Source organism: Pelecanus crispus, chromosome 2 (assembly GCF_030463565.1).
Source record: "Pelecanus crispus isolate bPelCri1 chromosome 2, bPelCri1.pri, whole genome shotgun sequence".
NCBI lineage: Eukaryota > Metazoa > Chordata > Aves > Pelecaniformes > Pelecanidae > Pelecanus > Pelecanus crispus.
In genome coordinates this window covers 109513184-109539109 of record NC_134644.1, presented here as the reverse complement: position 1 = coordinate 109539109, position 25926 = coordinate 109513184, and the positions used below count along the sequence as shown (strand labels likewise).

General features: G+C 39.5%; 1 protein-coding gene across 1 annotated transcript in view; it reads left to right on the top strand.

The window, feature by feature from the left end:
• The first annotated feature begins 258 nt into the window (after positions 1–258).
• Positions 259–25926, top strand: part of TSHZ1 (teashirt zinc finger homeobox 1) — a 38165-nt gene continuing 12497 nt past the window's right edge. Inside the window, exon 1 of the mRNA XM_075705043.1 lies at positions 259–406. Coding sequence (XP_075561158.1) covers positions 259–406 — 148 coding nt within the window. The remainder of the gene's footprint in view (positions 407–25926) is intronic.

Here is a 25926-nt window from a genome sequence, read left to right as displayed (position 1 = left end):
GTTGTGCGATAGCGCAATTACACATTGTGTCTGAAGCTTCGGGAGAGTTAAACAAGTCATCGATGAACCAGTGCGATTGGTAGCTCACTAGAAATGATGTAAAGCATATGGAAATTACTGATTGAGAAACAAACATTTATACAGTGTTCCAGCTGATAACGGTGCTCATTAAGGCCTGCCTCAGGAAGGGGCCATAGCGCTTCTGTGAGCCCCCACCCCAGTGATGCTCTCAATGAGTTGCTGGTGAAAACACAACCCATGGCAGAAAGCGACTTACCTGGCGCGGAGACCCCGGTCCAGCAGCTGGCTTCGTGCAGTCGCAGGGGTGCGCCCGCGTACAGCCTGTTTCTAGATCAGGACCTGAGGCTACGACGCATCCGAGAAATACCGCTGTTCGAGGCTCTGTGTATCAGATGAAACATTTTGTTTTCAGTTACGCAGAGTTCTGGATGGTGAGGAGGAGGCGTGAGAGCATCCACACGGGGAGGAAGATGGTGAAACTCACATCCTGCCACCGCTGAGTTGAGGGCCTCCAGGAAGCCTAGGCTAGCGTTTTAAGCCAACTGGACCCGAGGGAGTGGTATTTTAGTGCTACGTGGTGCTAGTTCTCTCTGGTCAGGGGACGAAAGTCACGTTTGGGTTCAGTGTCCATCATGTTGCTCTGCAGATAGAGGATAAACAAAAAGCAGAGCTGTTCTGTGATTGCACCTCATCAAGGTGATGCGCAAGTTCAGCCTTTCACACAGGCGTAATGCTGGTTTTTAGATGCTGCATCCCTTCTCCCTCCCCCTCCCCCCCCTGATTTTAGATGTTTAGGTTTTTTCTTTGTATCTGAAATCCTTTATTTTGTCTTTACAGTCTGGTTGAATAGGAATCGTTTAGTTTATGCAGCTTTGTGCTTTTTCTCTACAGCTTGTATCTGCATGAATGTGTTGCAGCCTGATGTGAGTTCATTCGATTAAATAAAATGCTTAAATTGTAATCCGTGCAAAACGATCATATTTGAAACACTTGATGTCTCGGTGAGAATCCATTTAATAGTGATCAGATTTAAATGATTTAACACAGTGGTGGTGGTGGGAGGGTGGGGGAGGGACATACAGTTTCGAGACATTCCTGTATATAAAAAAAAGATTAAACCAAATTCAGATATGTCTCTCCCCCCCTTCTCTCTCTCTCTCTCTCTTTTTAAGCAGTCAAAAGATATACTGTATCCCCAGTGAAAGGGCGCTTTCAATCCAGTTATCCACTTTACCCAGTCTCAGTTTCCAGAACCTTCCACACCCCCCCTGGTTAAACCACTAAGCCTTTGATTCCTTCCTGATTACACTATGCAAGACATCTATCAAACACTGTCTTATCTGTTTGTAAGGCAGCTCAGGCCTCAGATTTAAGTCATGGGTTTTGGCTACAAGTTGGAGTGTGATTAATAATTGACTAATGTAGCTTTTATTTATCACAGGCTAGCACATTTCACCATTACCGAGTTAATTTATGTTAAGTGTAAGCTGTCGTTCAATCTGTTTTTCAACTTTTTTTTTTCTTTTTTTTTTTTAAATCCTAAGTCTATCTTTCACTTTTTGAGAAACAAAATCCTTACACAGGGCACAGTCTTACTTGGTGCCAAAAAGTTGATTTCCTTTTCAGCGGAGCCATACATCACCGGCCCTCCCAGCTGCAGTGTCAGCCCCTGACAGAATGACATGTGTCATTTATCAAAGGGGCCAGGCCGGGCCTTGGGAAACGCACACGACAAAGCCTGAGAGAGTTCATTTCGCAGTCCCCTCCTACCCTCCGCGAGCCTCTTGCCAGGAAAGCCTGTGATGTTTCTGTCTTCGCGGCATTACTGTAAGTCCTTCAACCTTCACAGAATTAACCCTCGCTGCCGCCACTGCCGCCGCCAGCCCTCCCCAGCACCGCCGGACCTCCTCCGGGGAGCCGCGATGCCCAGGTGCTGTGCCGGCCAGCCGGCGTGCGGAAACAACGTGCACCGGGCTGCTCCCTCATCCGTTTCCCCTCTCCTCCTGGAAAGGACTTCTTTTTTTTTTTTTTTTTTTTTTTTTAAAATCCCATATATTGTACGCTATAAGAATTAAAGTCCTACGTTTTTCTACAGCAGGACAAGGTCAAAGACATAAAGAATAAGGTAATAAAGCATTTCAGTCGTGAAAAAAGGGTAGCCACTGTCCTATGCACAGGTAGAGATTTGTGCTTCCTGTAAGGCAGCGAGTGAGACAGAGAGGGAGTCTTCTTCCACCTCCCCATTTTAAATTCTCCTTTGGGTTATTCTGAAGCCATGTGCTGAGATAAATACAGCGGGTAGTTTCTCTGTATGCCACTTCGCAACATCTGAGCCGCACAGCACCTGCGTAGAGGAACTGACCTGGTAGGACTCGCCACACCTCTCGTGAAACTCTTCTGTCAGCGGGAGGGGGCAAGGTGAGGAGAAAGAGGAGTTGATACCATTTAATGGGGAAAAAAATAATCCCCAAACCTCCAGGTGTTACTTGCACCGAATAGTTTAATTTCTGTAATGTCGTTGCCTCAGTCCTGCAGCCCAGGAGATGACAAAGGAGTTAAAGTAGAAAATAATCTTCTGTCAAACGAAGAGGAGCATATTTTCAAAATATAACAACGTTTTTGCTGAAGCAAAACTTTTGTTTGCATGTGTGTGCGAGTGTGTTTTAAGTGGCTGAATTTTACATCTTGATCATGTACAAAGAATGTGAGAAAGTTATTGTCTCCTCTCCTTCCCCCACCAAATCACTCTTTGTACTTTGCATAGTTCCTACCACACTGAAGTTATTTACAGCATCAGATATCATTTAAAGAGATAGCTAAGGAGACTGTAGCCTCAGCTAGGAACTTTCCAGAAAGGAGTCCTATAAATTAGCCATTGCTCAGGAGTGGCTGTTTTCTAGTCAGGGCTGGTCCTTTCATTTGTCTACATAAGGCTAATTTATTTTTGCAGCCAGATGTGGGCTGACAGCCATCACTCAGAGCTTCCTTCCCCCACTGTTAGGAGGTCGGGAAAACAGTCACGTTTCCCATTTTACAGAATCCCCATCAACATTATTGAAGATGGATGTATCTTTAAAGCAAAGATTGATTGTGGATATCGGAGTTATGGTGTCATTTATCATAGTGAATATTATTTAGACTTGGATTGTACAAGGCTGTAACTTGAGACACAGCCAGGGGAGGGACAATCTGGAAACGAGGATCCATGAACTTTAATGGATGGATGCTTTTTCAAAGCTCCACTCACTATAGCATGATTTACTTTTCTTACAGAAAGGAAACAAGCATTTCAGTTTTAAAGGGCCAGCATGCCGTCTTGTCCTCTTTAGCAGGTCCTTCACTGAGGCATCCGAGACTTAAAGCTGACACAATAAATAGAGATCTGAATGTTATATAAATATAAGTGCTTTTATGCTAAACATATCTAGGTGCACTTGAGACTCTTTGTTTGTGTGAATTACACTAGTTAGGTTCTCAGCTGAAGGGGTACTGTGGCTGAATAATGCAAAATATTGATTATAGAATGCTGTGATCTGAAATTTCAGAAGCTCCAAATAAAATGCATTACAACTAGCATTGTTACATTGCCACTTTTGTCTCTGCTGGGAGAGACAAAGGGTGTCTAAACTACATATTCGCTTACTGTGAGGTATCTTCCATTGCACACGTACCTGGTGGAGCATCAACTTTCTTGGTTGTTGAGAAATGCAGCAGTCTGAGCCTCGTGCCTACTGTGCTTGCATTCCACTTTTATGTAAAATTAAGGAACGTGGGGCGGGATCTTGCAGGTGAAAACACCTCACATTTTCAGAATATGTGTTTTAGAAAACTGCTTACAACCTGCTGAAAATCTGAAGGCATGGTTCAGCTAAGTGTTATTTCTGATCTAGTACCACCAGCACGCCAGCATGCTTCATGAATTTATTAGAATGTTTCACGCTTTGGAAAATGACTTTTGATTTTTTAGAAATGAAGTAACTTGAATTCAGAAAATGCTTAACTGACTTCAGTAAAAGGGGAAGTTCTTGAAACTGGTAGCATAGGTCTAGATAGAGTGTGAGCAGGTGTCAAGCATGTTTCCTCCACATGTTCTGACAGCTCAGTCCCACCTTGAAACTTTCTTCTCTTAGCATCATTTTCCCAGTTACTTTGCCCAGGTAACCTCCTGCTCCCCAGGTAAAGTTGCTTATCTCCCATTTCCATCTGATTTTCTGATTTCCCCTGATACCTTCCATTTCCCACTGATTTGGTTTTTGGAGTTCTTTTTCATGCCTCTGATCATAGCTTGGGTCCCTCTTGACCTGCCCTCCTTCGGTAGGTCATGCATCACAGTTTGGGCATTACTGTATCATACAAAAAAATGCATTGGACAGCCGTTTATTCATGTGGGCTGACATGTATCTACTAAGAGGAAGGTAGCTCTTAACCACACTTGTCCCTGGTGAACTCCTCACATACAAGCATTTAAGGCAGCACTTCCACAAGGGTATACTAAAACTTGCACCAAACTATCTCCTCGTTTTGGTTTGTTTTTTTGTTTTTTCCTTTAAACAAAACCAGAAATCATTTTGCTGTCATAAACCAAATTCAGTATGAGAGTTTTCATGTGAATAGTCAAGCTCAAGAGTTTAAAAAAAATCCAAACAATGGAAACAATTACGAACATCTGTTTTTGAATGCATATGTATTCTGTACATAACAAATGGAGAAATCCTATTATCTAGAACAATAAAAGGGAATTTCCCTTTCTGTCTGAACACTCTGGGAGGAATATGGCCTTCTATTTAGAATCATGGTTTGGGGGTTTTGGATTTTTTTTCTTCTGTTAATGAGATGAAAATGAGGACATATTTTTTTTCTTCTTTTTTCCCCCCTCTTTCTTGTGGTCTTGATTTCAATTTCAGGGACACTAGTATAAATCCTGAGAAATCTATTTTTACACCTGTGCAGCTGAGATCTGAATGCCTCTATGAAGGCCTGCTGTATTTACTTATACATAAAAAGTATTTTTCTCTTGCTTGAGAAACATACAAAATGTCTTCAAAGAGGAAGCAGTTTATCAAATTCATATTAATCACAGCATCAATAATGTTGACCGGGGTCAAGTCATTACACTAAATATATTGTAACGATTATTAATGCATGTAGCCCAGTGCCATAGCTATGATATAAGACTGCTGTTTCCTGATTAAAAGCTGTTTGGTGATGCAGAGATTCAATACAGATTCTCCCTGCCTTGTGGTGACTGACAGTAGCTTCTGGTACTCTGCTTTCTTCTGACAGTGGAGTATATTAATATGAACACACCTTACAGAGGGGGCTACAAGAATTGCAGAATGCAGAAAACAAAAGTGTCTAATTTCAGCAGCCACAACTGTGCATCCATAAGGCGGCCAAATTTATCATGGCACATTATGGAGTGCAGCAAATGTCATGAAAACCATTGTTTTTTAATTTTTTTCCCTGAGAGTCTGAATGAGGTGATTTATGGTAGTTATCCATCTTAAGGGTCATCCATCAACTTTTAGTTGCTAGGCAATCAAACCAACAGCTGTTTGCTTTGAATCAAGCTGAAAAGTTGTCAGTCATCACATGCAGGTATGACCTTAGTGGTTAAAAACATTATCATGCATGCAAAATTAAAGAGACAAAGTCCTCGTTCTCCCTCTCCCATAACTTGGTTCATTACTTTTCACAAGCAACACAGGTAGCATTAGCCCCAAAGCTTTTGTGTAAGGCAATGTTTGGAAAGATCCCAGTGCTGGAGATCCTGGTCATTGCATCACAGAAATAGTTGTGTGCTCACGTAAAAGTTCTTTGTACAGAAATGTTTCGTTAGAAGGGCAGTTTCTCAGATGTGACATCAAGTTAAGTAACACAGATCTTTTTGAACTCCATCTTGTTGGCATCTTTAGAGCCAAGGGTAGATCTTGAGCAGCAAAACTGTTGTAGAAGGTTACACTTCAGTTGATTAGGCTCATGTCTCTGCTGGGGTAGTAAATGGTGCAAGATGTAGTGTAAACAAGGCTGGGGTGCTGTTGTTTTACCATCACCCCTTAGAGCGGGGCTAGGGGACACAGTGGTGAAACCTCCTGAATTACATGTACACTGTTCCAGATTCATTTGTGTATGAATTTGGCTGCGCACCTATGTAGATGTCACTTTAGCTAATAGTGAACAATCCTGTGCCCTTGAAACCACTGTGTCATCTGTGCAGGCTCTTGCGTGGGCTCCTGTTCACATAACATCTGAGCACCTTCCAAGTGTTAATGTAAAATATACGTGCAAAATACTCCTTGTAGTGAATGCACTGATGGGTGATAACCATTTTCATAACATCCTCGCCATCGTATTTTCACTTATCATGTAGCTCACACCAGGTGGCTTGTTAGCAGTTGCTAATGAGTTTGTTGTAGTGTGGGAGGTTCCCAGGTTGAGAGCTACACTTGCAGTTTTGCTCCCTCGCTTGGGCTGTTTCCAAGACTTGTGTGTATTCCTAATGCTATTTTAAAACACTTCTAACACTTAATTTTGTTCTCCACGGAAATATAGATGCAGAAAACGTATGAACCGAAGCTTATCATGATGTATCTATTTCTGTTTGTCCCTTTAAAAAAAAGGCCTAATATTCTTTCCTCCCATCATGGTATTATTTTCTGTATGTCTACTCAGTAAAATAGATTAGTAACAGTGTAGGTCCTGACATCGTTGACTCCCTTTCATTTACAGCAAGCAAAACCTGCTTTTCTTCTCTATTTTTTTAAGATAGCAACTACTAGAGATGTAGAGAGGGAAAGTTGCTGTAGGTTTTACAGGAAATGTAAGGAGAAAATGATCACTTTGGGACAGATAGTAGTACCCTGTCAAGTATTATCCCATCTGCAGTAGAGTAATGAAACTCATAGTGGGAAAAGATGGCAGAATCAGGCTGTTTGATCAGATTTAATCTATGAAGTGCCTAACCTAGTCCTTTAACCTTTAGTATAGCTCAGTACATAATCCACCTGTCCACATCACCAGAGGGACAAAATGAAGAATTTAGACTGCTGTTGAAAAGAATGAATTTCCATAGTGGATCAACCTAATGTTACAGTGATGACACGTGGTAATTTGATAGTTACTACATAATAACAGGAACAATGCAGTACATACAGTACTGGGTAACTCCATTGGATGTAACAGTAATTACATGGCAACTCACTGACTGTTAACGCTTTGTCGTCTGATTACTGTGCACTTAACTTGTGTCAGTGATGTAATTAACACAGGTGCTTCTGCAGTTGAGGTATATCCAATAGACTCTGTACTTTTTTTTTTTTTTTTTACTCCTTGGCCTGTATATTTACAGGGTGGTTGTATTCTGTGTAACGGGAAGAATTTTTTATCAACCTGCAGAGACATGCCTCTGTTCCTCTGAATTTTGGTGCTCTTCAGAGCTGGTGGGTTTCCTTTACTGATGCATTCCTAGGAGGAAAAAAAAAAAAGAAACTTAAACAAATTTCTAAAATTAGCCTTATGCTCATATATCTCCAGCAGTCCTACTGGTATCTGCTACATTTAGTTGTACTGAAACGGAATCTTAGAATAAAGTTAATGCTCAAGTGATAAGAATGTGATTGAGTAATGTAGTGGGAATGGCTTTGTATTCAAGACAAATGCAGCATCAGATACACTTGGATGGTTTTGCCTGGTTTATTTGAATTAAAGTTAGCAGATCACATGAACATCTAAATCCTGTATTTTCTTGTTACCTAGATTTGTAAACAGTCTTTGGCTTTGTGTATAAGTTACATTTATATGTTTTTAAAATTGCTTTTGTTATTTTTGATTTGAGAAACAAGCATTTTGTTGTCTAGAGGCTCTGAGTCGAGGTCAGCACCTGTTCAGTTAGACGCTGTTGAGAAGCGTTGAGCACAGACTCTACCCGTAAAGTTAACAGTCATGATGAAGGTGGCTAGTATGGAGTAAAAGGTAAGGAGAGACGCTATAAAGGTGAAGTCATAGCAAACTTTGTAGGGCTAGGAGTATAGTCCACAACCCATGATACTTTCTTCAGTGCTCTGCCCCTCACTAAATCACATCTATCCCACTAGACTAAGCCACTTCCTGCTAACTTACATTTCCATTGATAGCCCACAATGAGCTGTTTTTTTCTCATTCTTTCTTGTAAAGATTATCACTTGTATGTATTCTGTTACAGGCAGTATGTAGCATATGGGTTATACTGTATTTTGCTAAGTGACATCATACTTAAAGAGTACTTCCTTGAACTTCTTTGAACTTTTAATTAGCTTCATTAGGGATCTGGTAGACAGAGTAAAAACTTAGTTGGATGATCAAATAAACACATCATCTAACCCATTATCTATTTGGGACAGAGATAAATTTTTATCATTAATCTTTTTTCCTCCTTTTCCCTTATGTAATCAGCAGTATCTGCTTTTAGGAGGTTCCCAATTTCTAGTAGATCCTGATGAAGTACAGTTCCCTTCCTCAGGTGAACGGCCCAGTTCCTCAGATTAACTGTTTGGTTTACACATTGAAAGCCCTCCTTCATGTGCTGTACTTCCAACTTAACTTTTGCTTAGATCAGACACATCTTTCAAGGTTTGTCCCTCTGTACTGTATTTTCTGTATGGAAAGAGCGCACAGAAATAAAACACTAGTATGTAGAAATAGGGCTGAACCAGGAGCATCCCTGCAATGCTTTGCACTTTAAAAAAGAATCTAATCTCTTCTTTTGGCTCCTCCTAGAGAGGGTTTCTAGACTGGAGAATACTATGTGTAGCAGTTTTAGGGAAAATTCAGCAAAACGTATAGTCGCTGTAATCCTCTTCCTCAGTGCGGTGCCACCCTGCCCATTTCCATCTTTCTATGCTTTTGATGGATTGTTGCATGTTTGTATTTTATATGCATCTTGCCAAAGCCCTGTGAGTTTATGGTGCTGTCAGTGCTGTGGTACGTTTGCTGAGACCAAAGATGTAGCAAACATAACTGTGAAAATTTGTTACTACCGCCACGGTTTTGCTGCTGCCCTTCTGCTGAAGGCTGCCACTCCCACAGCGGTGGGGATTACCTCTCCGATCATCAAACAGAACACATCCCCATTCCTCAGCTGCTTCTGTGCAAAGTCTCGGCTTCATAGTGTGAATCCGCTTTCACTGACAGTCTACACCAGGTGCAGCTAGACTTGTTCTTAGAAATGAGCAGAGCTTTAGCTACCCCTCTTTTCACAAACTAAATGCAGTTCCTTGGAAGTGCTTTGTGACTGAGCACCAGTGTGGCTGCTGTACAGGCGTACACTGAAATGTTCTAAAGTGATGCATTTCCTTTAGAAACTTGCTGTTCTGTAGTTAGAGACGTAGTCTTTGCCTGGCATGTTAGCGTTGAAGTAGTTTAGATGTGTCTTGCACCAGCAGTTCATCCTATCAGCCTTCATCTTTGCCTAGCATACTAAACCACTGAGGATAAATCTATTCCTAAGTTTCTCTGCTTCCCAAAGAAAATTGTCTCAAATATTTTTTTTTCTTTTGAAAACAGGATCACTTGGACTTCCTCTAAACCAGCTTTTCTGTCTATGCTCTTGATTCAGTAGCACCAGGGATCTGCTACTTTGTTACTCTTTCTGCCACTTACTTCTTTCAGCAAGTGGGATGCCTAGATGTAGAATCACCATGTACCCATGTACAATTTCATGGATGCAGTAATGGGTGGCAAGCTACGGAAGGGAAGGGCAGATACAAGTGTAGCCGTGTGGTGGAGAATAGGTTGGAGAGCATTCATAGTGTAAACCTGATGTAACATAAGACTGAATGGCTAAATTCAGATTTCTTTAAGTTTTTCGTGTGATATATTCTTGTCTTAAGTTTCCTGTGTGAGAAAACAACCTCTACTATTGTATTCAGATATAGTGGTTGCATTTTCCAGTGGTTATGTACTTCTTGAGACAGCTGAATAAAGTTCTCCAAAAGCTTAGGTGAAGCTTATGTGATTTCCAATGTACAAAAATTTATTCTTTCTTGATAATATATTTTGGTGAGACCCTTTTTCTTCTTGTTAAAAAGTCTATACCTTGGTCTCCCATTTGCCTGTTTTCATTGGCCTTTCCTAAGTGTTATTTCAGTTTCTTCATTACTGTTGGCCATGATGAACAACTGGATGAAACAACCAACCAAAAAATTATGCTCCCAGAACCTCTCCTTGTTGTCTTTTTTCAAATAATAAAAGTGGTGAAGAAAGAGAGCACTGTTCTTTCATCTTCTTCCAATTTTTGTCTGCGCTTCTGGGGCGTATTACCTAGCCTGAGAAAAGCTTGTGAGTGTGTGTGCATGTGTGTGTCTATTTATGTATAAACAAACTTGTGAGTAAAATTGTGTAGGGTGTAGTAAAACATTTACTTAGTTCAGTGTATGATGCAGCACAAGGCCAAAAGCTGAATGATTCTACTCCTTGAGAAAGGCATGTATACAACCACATGTATTATAGGGACCGTTTTTTGCATTTTGATTTTTTTTTTTTTTTTTAAAGCTTGTGCAGGGTGTAATGGGCAAAAAAAATTGCCTTCATTCTTACTTTCTTCTCAAGAGGTTCTGCTACACAAGCCAGGTCGATTTCAGGGCTCCTGCTCAAGTTTGCTGAAACTGCCGGTTGAGACTAAGAAAATCATAACATTTATGAACTTGATTCCTCTTAGCTATGCATATGCAATTTGGAGTACCTCATTTGCAGCCAATGGATTCACAGCTACATCAGTGTCAAACTGGTGGAAGCGCGAACAGAATCAGATTTACAGGATCTTTGAACTCCTCAGTGATTAATGAAATTCTTAATTCTGAACGTGTGACAGGAGGATAATCTTGACAATATTTCCCCCTGCTTTCTGTGGGTGGAGGGATTTGAAGCCGGCAGTGGAAGTCAGGGGTCCTGACCTGTTCCATTACGTCGATTCACTTGTTCGGGCTGGAATCTCCTGAGTAAATCCCTTCTCATTTCCCACATGCACCTGTACCTCATGGTTCTGTGACTGGAGGAGATCCGTCATGCTAGAGAGTTAACCTGTGCTTCCACCATTCAGAGTCTGGCCAAGAACCATAATACTCCCTTATTTTAAGCTAGTCCTGAAGGAACACTGCCAGTTCCCAGTGCCTTCAACATTGCCCTTGAAGGCCAGGAATTAGAAGACCTGGACTCTGTTCCTGTGCCTTAGTTGCTGCACTTGTAAAATTGTTAGCAGTAGTTACCTTTCTGTGTTAAGGATTTTGAGATTTACGTACAAAAGAACATGATGGAAGTGCCAAGATGACAATCTTATAAGAATGTAGAGTGGCTAATGGATACAGGAAGGTGGTCTCAGTTTTGTTGTTTGCTGGTTTTTCCCAATGAACCTCAGTGTGGAAGGATATTACCTATACAGCAGTTCTTCCTTCTAGCAACTGCTGTATGTACCAGTACAGGTATCGTGTAGTTTTCAGACAGATCTGCCAAGATCTCTTTAGACACCAGTTCATCACCATGGTTGGGAGTTTAGGTTCCTGAATAAAAGTTAGACAGATCAATAATTACTGTGGTAGGTCTGGTCCTTTGTTGTTAATGGTTGATAGTATGCTTTTTTAGAAACTGGTGGCTATACTTTTTATTATATGCATTATGACCAGCTATGCAACTGGGACTTTCAGGGCACTTTGTGATTTGGAGTTTAGTGAGAGAGAGCGAGTACAAGCTGCAATTAATAAGTTGTGAAGAGACTGATTGTTGCAGCTGAAATGGTGAACTGATGTAGTTACCCAAAAAAAAGATTGGGAAGTGGTGACCTAACTGTCACCCCATGGAGAATGAGGCTGGTCTTAAATTTGTGAAATATCCCTGTTTTACAGCACTGACTGTAAGAAAGAATTCTGTTAAAAGTTAATGGAGGAGTTCCAATGGAACCCTATTAGATTCTTCCTCCATTAAATGACTGATACAGACTTTTAATGGATGTTTTAACTAGGCATTGTTATCAAAAGGACTATTGCACAAATTAAAACCAGGCCCATAATCGGTGAAGAGAAGCTGGATTTACTCCTCTGCCTTTGGCATGGGGGAGTCTGTGGGTGTTTGTGTGTGCAACTGAAGGGATGGAGAAAATGGTGAAGGAGAGGAGGATGGTAGAAATATTAATTAGAAAAAAGAAATGGAACATTTACATTTTCAGAAACGTACTAAAGCTGGCCAGTGCAAATACTGTATAGGTAAAGTAGGTGAGATAGCACACTTAGATTTTTATCTACTGTACAAATTTGGAACAAGAAAAGGAGAAGAGACTTCTCTCAAGAGCTGTGATAGTTCTCCATTTAGTGATCCTATTTTGGATAACGTTTTTATGCCAGCGTAAGGCCCGATCCTGTGAGATACTGAGTGTCCTGAACTTCCAGTAAATTGAGAGTTGAGGGGTGGGCTTGCTTCTTATAGAGCCTGGACATCATAAACTAAATTAATCTCGTGAGATTCTGATCCTGGGCAGGTGGCAGTATCTGTTCATTCTGAATATAAGGCCACATTTTCAAACAGCTGCAGAAAAAGTGGTTTGTGGTAGAGTCAATATATAAGAGACATGTTTGGAGCTGTCTCCTGTCTCCTGCTATGATGGCAGTATAAAGTGTTTACATGAAGAGTAGAGGATTTGACATTCTGTTTCAAAGTAAGATGTTGGCTTGGTGTTATGATATTTTAAAGTTTTCTTTTAAAAAGCATCAGGGAAAGGGTTTGCTGTCTCTGAAGTTAAAGCCTGTGAAATTCTAGTTTCTGACATTCTTTTGCTTTCCCATGCAGAGTGCATACCTTTCTGTAGTGCCCCTGCAATGACCTCCTCTCTAACCTGGATAGATTACCCATGAGGGGTCATTTGGTTTCCATCCTTGTGTAGCCGTGGCCATCTCATTTAAAGGGACCCTGCCACATAGTTCTTTAAGTCCCCTCTGCGGTACAGTGACAGTTATATATTCTGTTAGCAGACGTCATCTTAGTTATTTCCCTGATCCTTCCAGTGAGTGAAAACTGTTAAAAAACCACAGAACAAGTCAAAAGGAAAACAGAGCAAGGTAAATCATTGTTGTCACTCTGCGTCCCACATGCAAACAAAATCTCTGCATATGTGGGGCAGTTGCTTTGTATTTGGGTGCGGGGGATGTAGAAAAGTAAGGTATTTTGCTGTTCAGCCAGAACCAGCTAAATTTGCATCACAGTGTTTTGCTTCAGAACAGGAATGGTGCTACTTGCTTTCTATGAATGAGTTTTCCTTTCCTTGCTGTTAGAAGGCCTAGGGTGTAAGGCTCCCATTTTACTTGCCCAAGTACTTCCTATTGAGATGCTTTAGTACATCTCAAAGTGTTCTTTCTGGCCTGCTTAAATCTGGGACATTATCACGACACATTGTTTGATCTTGCTGTCTGATATGTTCCAGTGTATTGCCAGTTTCTAGCAAATCCGCTGGTGCATGCTGCTGACAAAAGGAAGGTTCAAACCTGGTGATGGTCCCCTTGAAGACCTTGGCATGTAGCCTACTTGAATGTCACAGGCTTCTAGCAAAGGCTGTCAGTTATATGCAAATGGCTTGAAACATTTTTATTTTGTGACGTGGGTTATTGACCACTAGAATAAGAACATCTGAGCCTTTTCCTCTCAGTTGTAGTAAAAACTTCAGACTTGGCATAAACTGCAGTGTTTTTGGAGGAGGGGAAGGCTAGATCTTTCTTCTCTAAGGCACTGAACTGGTTTAATTGAAAGAACAATTTGATTTGCTGCTGTAGCTGCTGCTACAGTAAAATAGCTTGGAATGCTAGCAAATTTTTACTTCTCTCACCCAAACCAAGGATTTAATACTGGCAGGTGAACTTCTGAAGGCTGCTATCAAGTATACAGAGACAATAACTGTCTTGGAGGTGGAACTTTGTCAATATTTTTTGCCTTGGGCCAAAAAACATTCACAATAATGGAGTGCTAAAGCCCTGCTCAGAAATGTTGCAGCTAGAGAAAGGGGAATTTATTCCAAGTTTTAGAGTGCAGTATTTTGGTAGGATGTGTGGTTTCTTAATCATCCTTATGTTGAAGCATCAACCATCAAGACATTTGGGGGACACCTAAAGGCATGCTTCTTGTTCAGTAAGAGCTGCCCTTATACTTGAGGTCATGCAAAGCTGGCTACATTACTGTCCTTAATATTATGTTATCATGCATGTTTGAGCCAAAATGTCTCTTCCTGTGCCCAGTAACCTGGGCAGAGGATTTATTTTTTTATTATTTTTAAATATTCACAGTGGGGAAGGGGAGAGAAAATTCCAAATTACAATACTGAGAAATTAAATAGATGTTTACAAAGCTACTTTGCCCGTTTCTTTCTGAAATGATTATGAAATGATAATCATAAAATGATTTGGAGAATAGATAATAGAAGCCTCTTGGGATTGTTCATATAACATGTGAGTGTTTTATAATGCCATAAATAGCAAGCCAACTAAGCTCTTATAAACTTATTTTATTAATGCACATTGATTTATAATTGTAATTATTAAGCCCAGGAATACAGACAAATGCTTGTTGTTTGGAAGCAGGTAAACAAGAAGTAGCTCTTAGCTGCAATGGGCAAAAGCAGGCGAGAGGGAGGGAACTCTGCTCTGGAGTGTGCCAGCCCCAAGGTTGACTTTCCCCTGGTTAATGCATGATAGACTGCGCCAAATGCTGCCTCTTCCTCTTTACCTTTCTCTGAAAATGGAAATTAAAAGCATGAGACAATATCTCTTTTGAAAAAAACATTCGGTGCCTGGATCTCAATTCCCCCTTTTATGGGCCCTGGTGGGATTTTTTGCACTGTGCAAGTGCAGGAAGACCTTGGTTTGGTAAGACACACAGGAAAAGCTCTCCTTCACTGACCCAAGCTCTGGCAGTAAACTACACGCTAACACTCCCAGCCTTTAGCAGCGTCTTTGATGCCAGCATATGAATGCAGAAGTACACAAAAAGGGACCATGTTAGTTTCAGCTGTTTCCAGTAATCAGCAAAGAAATAGCAGTAGGTGGTATTTCGAAATTAAAGAAAAAAAAAACAACCAAACCCTAAAAAATACATTTAGAAACCGATCTTTCTTTTCCTTAAGTCTTTTACGGCAGAATTAAAACAGTTTGAGACTAGGTAACTGTGTTCTCCTAAAGGCAAGAAAAGTCTAACACAAACATTATATGCATGATATATTATTTTTACTGAGTTCCAGTACTGAAATTCTTTCAAAAGCACGATTATTCTTAGAGAGCACCAATGGAACAAGATACTTGGTTTATTGTATATTATGTTTCAACCAATTTAAGAAATTCTAGCTTTTTGTAACGGTCTCTGATAGTTTTGAGTCTGCAGTCCTCATTTTTATGTGGCTTCTAATGTAGTTAGTGAGGTTCAGGTCCTCTTTTTGCAACAGCGAACCCATCTGTGTCTGTTCCTTTCTTGTGTATATGAGTCCTGTTGACAAGTATGTATGCCTGTCAGAAAGACAGTAACTTCATTTCTCAAAGGTTAAGCATACACCTTTCTTTAAATATGAGTATTCCCAGGGCATTTTAAAACTGTGCCTCAATTTTTAAGTAATTAATTGGCTTGAAATCTGCAGCCTTAAATCACAGATTTGTATTTTTAGATTAATTGCAGGAAAGGAAGATCCTGACCATGGGTGGCAGTCAGCTTTCTGATACACAGGGAAGTTCACTCTAGAACTCCATGGCGTTTTCATATGAATAAAATGGGCATTATGAAGTAAGGAGCTTGGATGCGAAATGTTAATCCAGCCAGATTCTGGTGTCTGGTTTAAGGCTGTGTGAAACACCTGGAGGTCTTTTGGCTGTAAATGTAGTCCCATCCAAAGAGTCGAGAAGTACATTTTATTAGCTATCCAAGCTTTCTACTTTAAAAGTAGCTGTGTGTCATGAATCTCACTACCTAGGTGTAGCTTTCATAATATATACAGTATTGTTTTTTATTCCTCAAGTCATAGAATATCCACTAATGCAATGTTGTATTTTTCTTCAGATAGATAGAACCAAGTCATAAAATTTAGATTTTATTTTCCATTACAGCTGCAAATTAGTGCCATGTGTATGTATAGTATTTTCTGTTAAGCAGGTGTGGGATTAAAATAGTTTTTGCAGCTAACTTGCTTGTTTACTGTTTCCCAGCTAAGTATTAATATTCTTATCATTATTGCTGAAAAATGAGTATCCTCTGTAGTTTCATGACCTCTTGTATTTTAGTATTCTAACATACTTATGGGGTTTCCTGTTTAAATAAATTCATGTTTGGATCAGAAAACACAAACCCTCACGGATTTGCATTTTGCCATCCACGCACTTGATAATTTTTATGAAAAGACCAAACAGCAAAAGGCAAAGCCTCGAGGTCTCCCCTCACATTTTAGCGAAGATTTAACAGCAGGATGACATAGTGAATAAGGGCCTGCTTCTGTGATTTGCTCAGTACCTCCTATGATTTACCCTTGGTGCCAATAAGGGCAGGCAGTATTTTGCAGAGGATATGCATCCCATGGTAGGAACAGGTCCTCAGAGTTTTAGAAAACACACTATGAAGCAGCAACAGAAGTTGTGATCTAAACAAAACCACACTTTTCCAAGTAAAAGGAACAAATATGTTTTATATTGTGGCCTTTGGTGGTTTTTTTGCTGCGTGTGTTTTGGTTTTTTTTTTTTTTAATTATGACAGCTGATGGACGTGCTACTTAACTATATTGAACAATACTGAGTAAGTGACTCAGGCATGGCTGAAGAGCCGGGGACCCAGCCGGGGCCACCCTAAATGTGTTCCAGAGCACGCTCCTGTTAGCGCAGAACGTTCCACTGCAGGCGCTGGGTGAGAACTCGCTGTGCCCCTGCGGCGAGAGGGACAACGCTGTCCGATGGTGCCTGTCGTGCTCCTCTCCTTTACCTGTCACCTTGCACGTTCTTTTCCCTACGTTGTCAGTGCCTGTATTCTGCACTGAGGAGTACCTAGATGCCGAGATTCAACTATTAAAATGAAACAGTATTTGAGCTTTTCAAGCACAAACTAGCAACTGATGAAAACACTTTCTCTGTTCACTTCCTTTAATGCTCTCCACAACCCACTCAAACTAAAATAATTGTACAAAAATCAAACATTTCCCTTGGAACAGGGAGGTGATTTTCCTCTTTCTCTTCTCTCCTTTCACACAGATGATTTTAAACATCTAGGACTAGACAGCTCTGATGAAAGCTGCTTCTCAAATGTGTGTGTGGCACTGATTTTACATTACTGGATCTCTTACCCTCTAACCTTGTATCTTTTTTTCATCCTGGTTAGGGGAACAGTTGCTGGATTAAAAAGATGCATTTAGTGGGCCAAATTCCTTCCTCTCTTATACCCGTTCTATGTCAGGAGATTCCACGGGTTTGTACCTGTGTTAGTGAATGCAGAATTTGATTTTGCCTTTATCTGTTTTACTTTATGCGTTTATTTTTGTCAAAGCATATTGCGTTTACTCACAGGTGTTAGTTATCGTAGCAGTAATTTTTCTTCTTCATTGTTTTTGGTAGCTCTAGGAACATTTGCTTGTACATGGACAGCTTGCTCCTGTTGTTTATCCTGCTCTTTTCCAGATACTAAGTCACATGAGAAAACAAATCACAGCATGTTTTTGTGGTACTACTTTTTGGTTAGCTATTGGTGTACTTTCCACAGGTGTTCTATGTGATCAAAAATGTGACTAAACTGAAATATGAGAGGTCATGCATCCACAGAGGATGATGATTTCTGGCCATAATGCTAACAATAATAATACTTAGCTGGGACCAGTATATAAGCATGTAAGTTAGGAGTACTGTATGTCTGCTTAGACGTCTGTTCAGGATTGGGATTTGTCTCCTTATTAAGACATGGCCACACTATAAAAACGTTCAGGAATTCATGTTCTCCCTGGTATTTGATTATACTGTCCATAAACCTCTGAGAAACATCACCTGCTGTAAAGTCGATGGAAAACAAAGACGGAATTAAAGAAAACCCCAAGCTCCTTCAGCAATTCATGCCTGGCTCCAACATTCCGCATGTTATTTCTCTACAGAAAGGCTCACATATTCATCTAACCAAGAAAAGATACTTCCCTGGTTATGTGCATACATGTGCTGTGAGTTTCTTATGTTCAGGCAAAGATGACTCTGGTTTGATTCAGAACCTTTCACCTGCCTAACTAAGCTCTGACTACAGAATCAATGGGGAAGTGAGACCTTCTTAGACTGAATTAATTTCCAGGTTTATCTTTGCTGTTATCGATGAATATTTTGTCGTTAATATATAACAGTGTTTAAAATGAAATAAAATGCATGAAATTATAGCCAAGACATTTTTGGTAAGCATTATAGTGTTTTAATGTTAATCTGAAGCAATTAAAGGCCAGATCTCAAACAGATGAAAGCACTCTATGTCTCCAGTCTTAGGAGGCAAGTTGGTTGAAAATGATTTCTGAAAAAGCCACAAGCTATTGATTGTGTTATTTGTGAGCATGGTTATTATGAGCATCTCAAATGCTATTCCGTTTTCCTGTCCTTAAAGCAAACACACAAACAAAAACACAGACAACATGCAGGAACTTACTGCTGCTTTCACTCAGGGATGGTTTTTCATTGCAGCCTTTTTGTGGTTAGAATAACTGAGTTGGGGGTCACGGCACATAAAATAAAAGCTATGAAAGGGCATGTCTTCTGAAAAAGAAAACAAAAAGTTGTTAATAGAAGACAGTACAGAAAAATAAAATGATAAATTGAAAAATAATGTAATTGAACTTTTTCTGCAAATGCAGTTAAATTTGCTGCTGTTACTTAGGCTGCAGTACAGTGACTTTATTTGGGGGACGAAATGCTAGGAATTTTATTCCTCCCCATTCCCATTTGTTTCCTGGAATCTTCTCTTGATGTTGTTCTCTATTTTTTCCATTATTATTTGCTAAATATATTATGACATTTTATTTACCTTGGTCGAGAGCTTTGAGACCTCTGTGTGGCTTTGCCATTCGAGCAATTTCACAAATAAATCACCAATCATTGTGCAGAAATATCACACTTTACATGAAGACAGCGTTATTTTTACGGTAGAAGAAGCAGGTTTATACTGGATAGTTGGACTACTACATCTGTAGGTATGCATACAGAATACACCAGCTTGTATCTTTATTTCTAATTAGCACTTAGTAGTTTTTATTAAAGCAATGTGTTACAGAGGGATTTTGGAAGTACAGTGGTGGAATCTACATTCTGTGATAAGACATTTCATATCATGGACATACGTTATTTCTGCATGTGTAAAATAAGGATACGTTGTTAGTCTTTTGTTAATTTCCAGATAATTAAACATTATTATCTATTTACCAATGAATAGATGTGATCTGTTTACAATATCAAAGATGTATATAAAGCATACAGCTATAGCTGAAGCTCTAATTAAAATACATCATTGTTTGTCATGGTTTTAAGGCAAAAATTAAAAAGCGTTGCCAAATTAATCTTCAATCAAGAGTTCATTAATTAGCTAACCTTCTGTAAATGGGCTGCAGTTTGATGACGGCTCACTAAAGGACCATTTAAATGAATTCCTGATTGTATCAATCAGACAGGGGAAAAGAATTAGATTTGCGGCTCTTTTGCAGTAGTTCCTGCAAACATTTCCCCAACATTTAATGCACACAATGGATGTTAAACTATTTTAAAGTGATGAATCCTTTTTATTACTGTCCCAAACTCTGTTACTTCTTGCTGTATATCAAGAGGAAATGTATAACGCTGCCAAGGTTTCATGATCCTGAACAGAATATTGCAGAGGAATATGCTTTATAACATAGTAATAAGCAGTTGCTTGAAATAACATCATAACTTTCCATGAGAAAAACGTTTTCAACAAATTATTGATTATATAATAGTCTTTAGTAAAATTTACTTTGCTTCTGTCGTGAATTTTAAAATATGAGGGCTTAAGTGGTCAGGTACTTCAGTTGCTTTTGTGCTGGCAACATAAAATTTCTGGACCTCTAGACTATCTGGAAATGTCTGCCATGAAAGTGACAAATTAAAGATGTTAGTGCTAGATTAGGGTATATTTCTGTGTTACTTTAGTGCACGTAATATCTATCTAGACCCATCACAAGGCTTAAAAAAGAAGTTTAGAATGGGTTGTAGAAGTTAATACATGATTTGGCGACTCCTTTTGTGATAAATAGGTGGGACTGGGATTTTTTTTTTTTTGCATGTATTTAGTCTGTATGTATGCCTTTTGTGGTTCTGTGTGAACATGTGTTTTATGAAAAGTACGGTCAAAATAACAGTCTCTATTTACTCTTGCCAAAAGTTCTCCTTGTAAACTTTGTATAAACACACATTTAGTTAACATTTGGGTTGGTTATCTCCTTAGTGAAATAAAATGGTTTGAATGTTTTGGGGGGTGGGTGCAGCTATTTAGTCAGTAGATTCATATACTCAAAACTCTTTGAAATGAAAGCGTTAATTAAGGCCAAGAAAGATTTCATGTCAAAGCACTAAGTGACATATTGCATATTATGACACCTCAAATATCTACAAATTGAACAGCCATGGTGATCTTTTTCTCCCCCATATAAATATTTCCATTTGTTTTGTATTATATATACTGATATTATTAACCAGTTATCTGTAATTGATATATTATTCTATGTTTTTGTAAAATATCTCCCCATCTTGTTTGTGTAAATGATAGATGTATGTTAAAATACAACTTACGCTGAATTTATATTTTTCTGACCACTATAGCATTGTACATTTTTGTTATCATCTGCCATGAGACAATAACCTTGTCCAGCACTGCTACATCTGTTAAGTCTATCCTGCCAATTAAACCACAGAGCTGGTGTGGTTTTTTCCTTAGTCAAGGTGTTTATATCAACATTTCATACAGATACAGTAATCTAGTGTGAAGGAAAATCAGGGTTTTTTCCTCTGTGCTGATTTGCATATGCATGTCAAATCTAGCTATGCCATTTTTTTATAGTATTGAGGAAAACAAAATGACCTTTACTCAAGTTCTTAATAGTGGAAGGTTCTTATGTTTTGAATTTTCAGGTGGTGGGGGGAAGAGTCTGGAAGAGCGAGCGTTTGCTGATTATGCCACTGATGCTCGCAACAGCCTGATACAGTCTAATACACTAAAACTCTCTATGCCTTCCTGTTATAATTGCATCTCTGCTCAAGGCTACTATAGTTAGGCTACATTAAATCTCATTGTCAGTCAGGCTGCATAAAGCTCAGGAAGCTCACGGGCTGGAGCTGGGCAATGTGATCTTCCTCAAGAGCAACTTCTCTCACTGCTACTTGCTTGTCTTCTCACAGACTGCTACATTACTGTGTACATAATGGACACCCCTTACATAAATTATGTAACTTGATTTCTCCCCCTGTCTGACAGACACGATTTGCTTAAAAATAAATACGAGCCTGGTAATCTAGGTTGCCCATTCTCCTTTTCGCTAACTGCACATGTTAGTTATCGTATTGAACAAAAAGAAAAAGCAAAAAGTCACTAATTCAGTTATCAGCCAACATACAGCGCACATGTGGGTCATGCACACGTAACATGTATGATAAAATATAGGAGCTTTCAGCAGGGCTTCTATCAAAATAATTATCTAAGCAATTATCTGTGCTATTCAGCTAACTTTTGCATGCGATGGTGTTTCTATGCTTTTGTGTTCGTCAACCTTACTGCTTTGAGTTCTCTTAGGAACTATTAGACTGACAGTTTTCAAATGGTGCAGAAAAGACAAAGAAAGAGAAAAGGGCTTTTTATAGAAAATTGTGCCTTTATTACAGGTAGTTAATAAGTATTAATATCGTAAAAAAATCAATGGGTTAAATGCAGTTGTATGATTTTAACTGGTGCACAGATTTCGATCCTGTGCGGCTTGCCTGCATTTTCAGGAGGTCGTCTCTCAGAGTCTCAACGCTGCAGTTTTTTCCTCCCAACTGCAACACCATGTATGAAAAAAACTGAAAGGACAAGCAAACCCTGATGTGCCATGCTTGCCTGAATTTTGCAAACAGTATTCCTGATCCTGTAGATTGATACAAGCAGGAATACAAACAAACTGTCCCTGAAGCGTGCACTTCAGGATCATTTTGTCATTCAACTCTACAGTAATAATAATAATAATTTTTAATGTTGTGGCTTGTTGGCTTCCGTATGTATATCAAATTAGATATGTTTTAAATTCTTGGCTCTTCAAAGCATACTTACGTGTGCTGATGAACTGCCATTACCTAGGCTTCAGGCAACAGTATCCGTTGAATTTTGTGTACAGACAGAAGAGTGCATACTAATCATTGTATACTTTAAAAAGACAAAAACTACTTTATGTTGCGTGAGGATTTGTGTTGTTCTCAGTTGTCTTATGTGAAACTGTTTTCTTTTTAAGAATATGGGCTTTGTCTAATGATAACCTTTGTATTATGCAAGGGAACCTTGCAAGGAATAATGCAGTCTTTTATTAAAAAGTTTGCTGCTTTGTCATGGCAGTTTTCTTTTAGTGCATCATGGGTGGGGAGAGAAGGACAGTTCATAGGTGGGAAACTCCACTAATACATTTATGTTTAGTGGTTGCAGCCTCCTCCCCAGTTACTGGCAAAGCCTTGAGAAAAGTAAACCATGTGCTTTTGTACTGTCATACTTCATTTGGACTATATTCCCACTGTTGTTTGAAGCTAACATGAAACGCAGTGTCTGCGTGACCCATTTTAGCAGCCCATTATCATAATTTCACTGTCGTATGGCCACTGAGTTAATGTACTTACAAATGACAGAGAAAGTGTGTTACATGACCTTAGGGTTTTCAAAAATTAAATGACGTAGGAGGTCATATTTGAAAGACTTGTTAAAGAGTAGGGTTTTGGGGGGTTGGCTTTTGGCTTTTTTTTTCCTCACCTTAAAGTGTCAGCTTGTAACAACAGGGAGGTATATTTGTTTCTTGATAGACAAAAATACTAAAAGTTTAAACTTTTTCAAGGTCTGGATTTTAGCCATTAACTTAATATTTTTGGGTAATGTGAAAGTCCGAATGCAATCTATTTTAATTAATTATTATTTTCATTGTCATTTGTCCATATTCCTGGTATGATTAAATTGTCTTTTGTATTTATGTATTTTGCTGGGTACGGATTTTGTTTGTTTGTTTGTTTGTTTCTTAGCTTGTTTTGGTGGTTTTTAAAGGAATTATTTTGAATGAAAGCAGCAAAGCAAATATGTTTCCTGGATTTGCTACAATGGGGCTATCTTCTGGTTGATCATGTGATGTGATAGTGCTGGGAATAATTTTGGTTTGAAAAATAATCTTTTTAAAAAATGGCTTTTTAAATTTGAATTTAAACCAGATCTGAATGTGTTTCTTAATTTAAGCAAGTGACATTGGCATTTTATCAGTGCACAGTGTCCCCATACTTCCCAAATTTTATGGTGTCATGAACTTACATTGCTAAAACCCACCATAGTGAGTGATTGATGTTTCTTTCATCACAGAAGGGGTTACATTGAGGGTAAACCACAGTGGCTATGATATATATCCAGTAAATGAGGAAATGGCAGGAGAAACCACAAACATGTAGTCCAAGTGGCATATCCTCACCTTTTCCTCATAAAGTTAGGTATTGAAACCAACTGGCTTATCTTTCTCTTACCCTTGTGAAGTTGGAAATCCTGTAGGCAGCACTCTGCTTGAAAGGCCTCTCCATGGTTCTCCTGCTTGAACTAGAGTTTGTACAAACAAACAATTATTTTTCTTTTTTCCATAGAAATAGACAGAAGTCTGGTTTATTGTAAAAAAACCCAACCAACCAACCAAACAAAAAAGGCAACCTTTGTTGTGATTAAGATATTCTCTGAAAGTGAAACTATGTGACAAGCAGAAGGAATCCCATCATTTTATTTAAGGACTTAACTTGGCAATGCTAGAAACATAAAGTGGGAAAAGGATCTACCTAAACTCAAGCACCTTTACCATCTGCAGGTGAAGTGATTTGTGATTCGAGTTGGGTTTGCTTGTGTGGGCTTGCATGGGTAACCCGCAGTAGGTTGCAGTGTTGTTGTGTGGTTTGGTAGATGAGTTGTGTGAGCATTATTTTGACTTGGAAACCTCATCCAGGCAGAAGCCGCCTGTACTTTGGAAATTTTGTCTGAACAAGGACTGGAAGGTGAATCAATATTCTTTGCTCAACCAGTGTTAGAAGCCCTCCAGCCTCTGACCCTACTGACACAAATGGTTTTGTTTAAAATTGCTAATTTTTGAGAATGCTCCTGAATGTTACCTTAACAGGCTAATGTACCTTGAATTGGTTTGAAGATAAAATGGGATTGCCATGTGTGCCTAGAAATTACTGCCTTAAATTTTGGAGCTCAAGACAATTGTCTTTAAAATATTATTTTCTGTTTTTCTATCTATATAATTTCATAGCAAAGCTAAATAATAATGTAACAATAGCAAAAACAATAATACGAGAATTTATTTGCTGAATTTAACATTGTAAAATTGCTTTGTTGCTTGGTTTTCTCTGGCACTAAGGGACTGCTCTCATTTTACACCCAGGCAATCCCATTGATTTCAAATACAATCTAAAGGGGTTGTCTGCTTATAATAGAGGGCAGAATTTGACTTTCATTGCTGGGTGTAAATGACGGCAGAATTTAACTTTAAGGTCTCAGTCCTGCAGGAAACCTCTAAGCGCAGCTCTATTCATTAAAGAACTTAGCCATGCTTTTAACCTTAAATAAGATTCCTCTGCTCGTGCCTGTGTTTTGCAGGGCGCTTAGGCATGCACTTAAATTGCATTAACATCGGTGTGCCTAAGCACTTTGAAGCTGGCAGAACTGCTCCTATCCCTGAAGCTGTGCACGTGTCCTGCCTCAAAGGCGTGAGCTGTGTGGTGGGTGTGCCTGACCTGAGCGTGGTGGGACCTCCTGCCTCCACGTGCCCCGTCCCCGCTGGACCATGCTCCTTCAGTGGTCGGCAGGGCTCACTTTGTGCCGCTTTCTGTTTCCACACGTTGCTTGCTCTTTCTTCTGGGACAAGTTTCTGAAAATCCAGTTGCTGCTGCTTTAGTGCTGCTGTGAATTCAGGTGGTGTTTGGTTGCTCTCGCTTTAAATTTTTGTGTATGCTATTCTCCCTGCTGCGACTGTGCTTTGTACAAATAAAGCACAAGATCTAGCGGTGTTTCTAAATTCTAATGGAAGTACATAATTCTGGTGTACCAGTCTTCATAGGTCATTTGCTGAGAGCAGTGAATGGCTCTAAATATGCATGCGATCTCGTGGAGCCCGTGTCTCGGGTCTGCGGCTGTTCTCAGGCAGAGTACTGACAAGATGAGGGATCACCGCTCTGCTTTACATGCGCAGATCAGCGTAATACCTTGTGAACAAAACAACTGGAATAGAGCATCCAGGCACTTGGCTAATTGGAGGCTTATTAAAAAATATGGAGATAGATGGTTTCTTCTCAAGTTGCCCTGAAGTAAAGAAAGGAGGGGGGAAAAAAGGACATCTCCAGAAGACGGCAGAGATATTACTGACCGATGATTCCAGTCTATATAGGCACGCTTTGTTTGCTTGACGCTGTGTAAAACAAGATGTGGTAGTGAACATGTCATGACAGAACTGAGACATTTCTTAGACATGAGAGGTTCAGGAGGCTATTTCATGATGTGATGGCTTTCTAAAATTCCACTCAGTGTCTCCTCAGGTTTGCAAAGCAAAACGCTTGCTGTTGTAAAAAAAATGAAGCAAAAAGCCAGTGTGCTTATTGGAGAAGAGGTGTGAAGCTGTCAGCAGCATATGGGTTTTATAGGTGGTCAAAT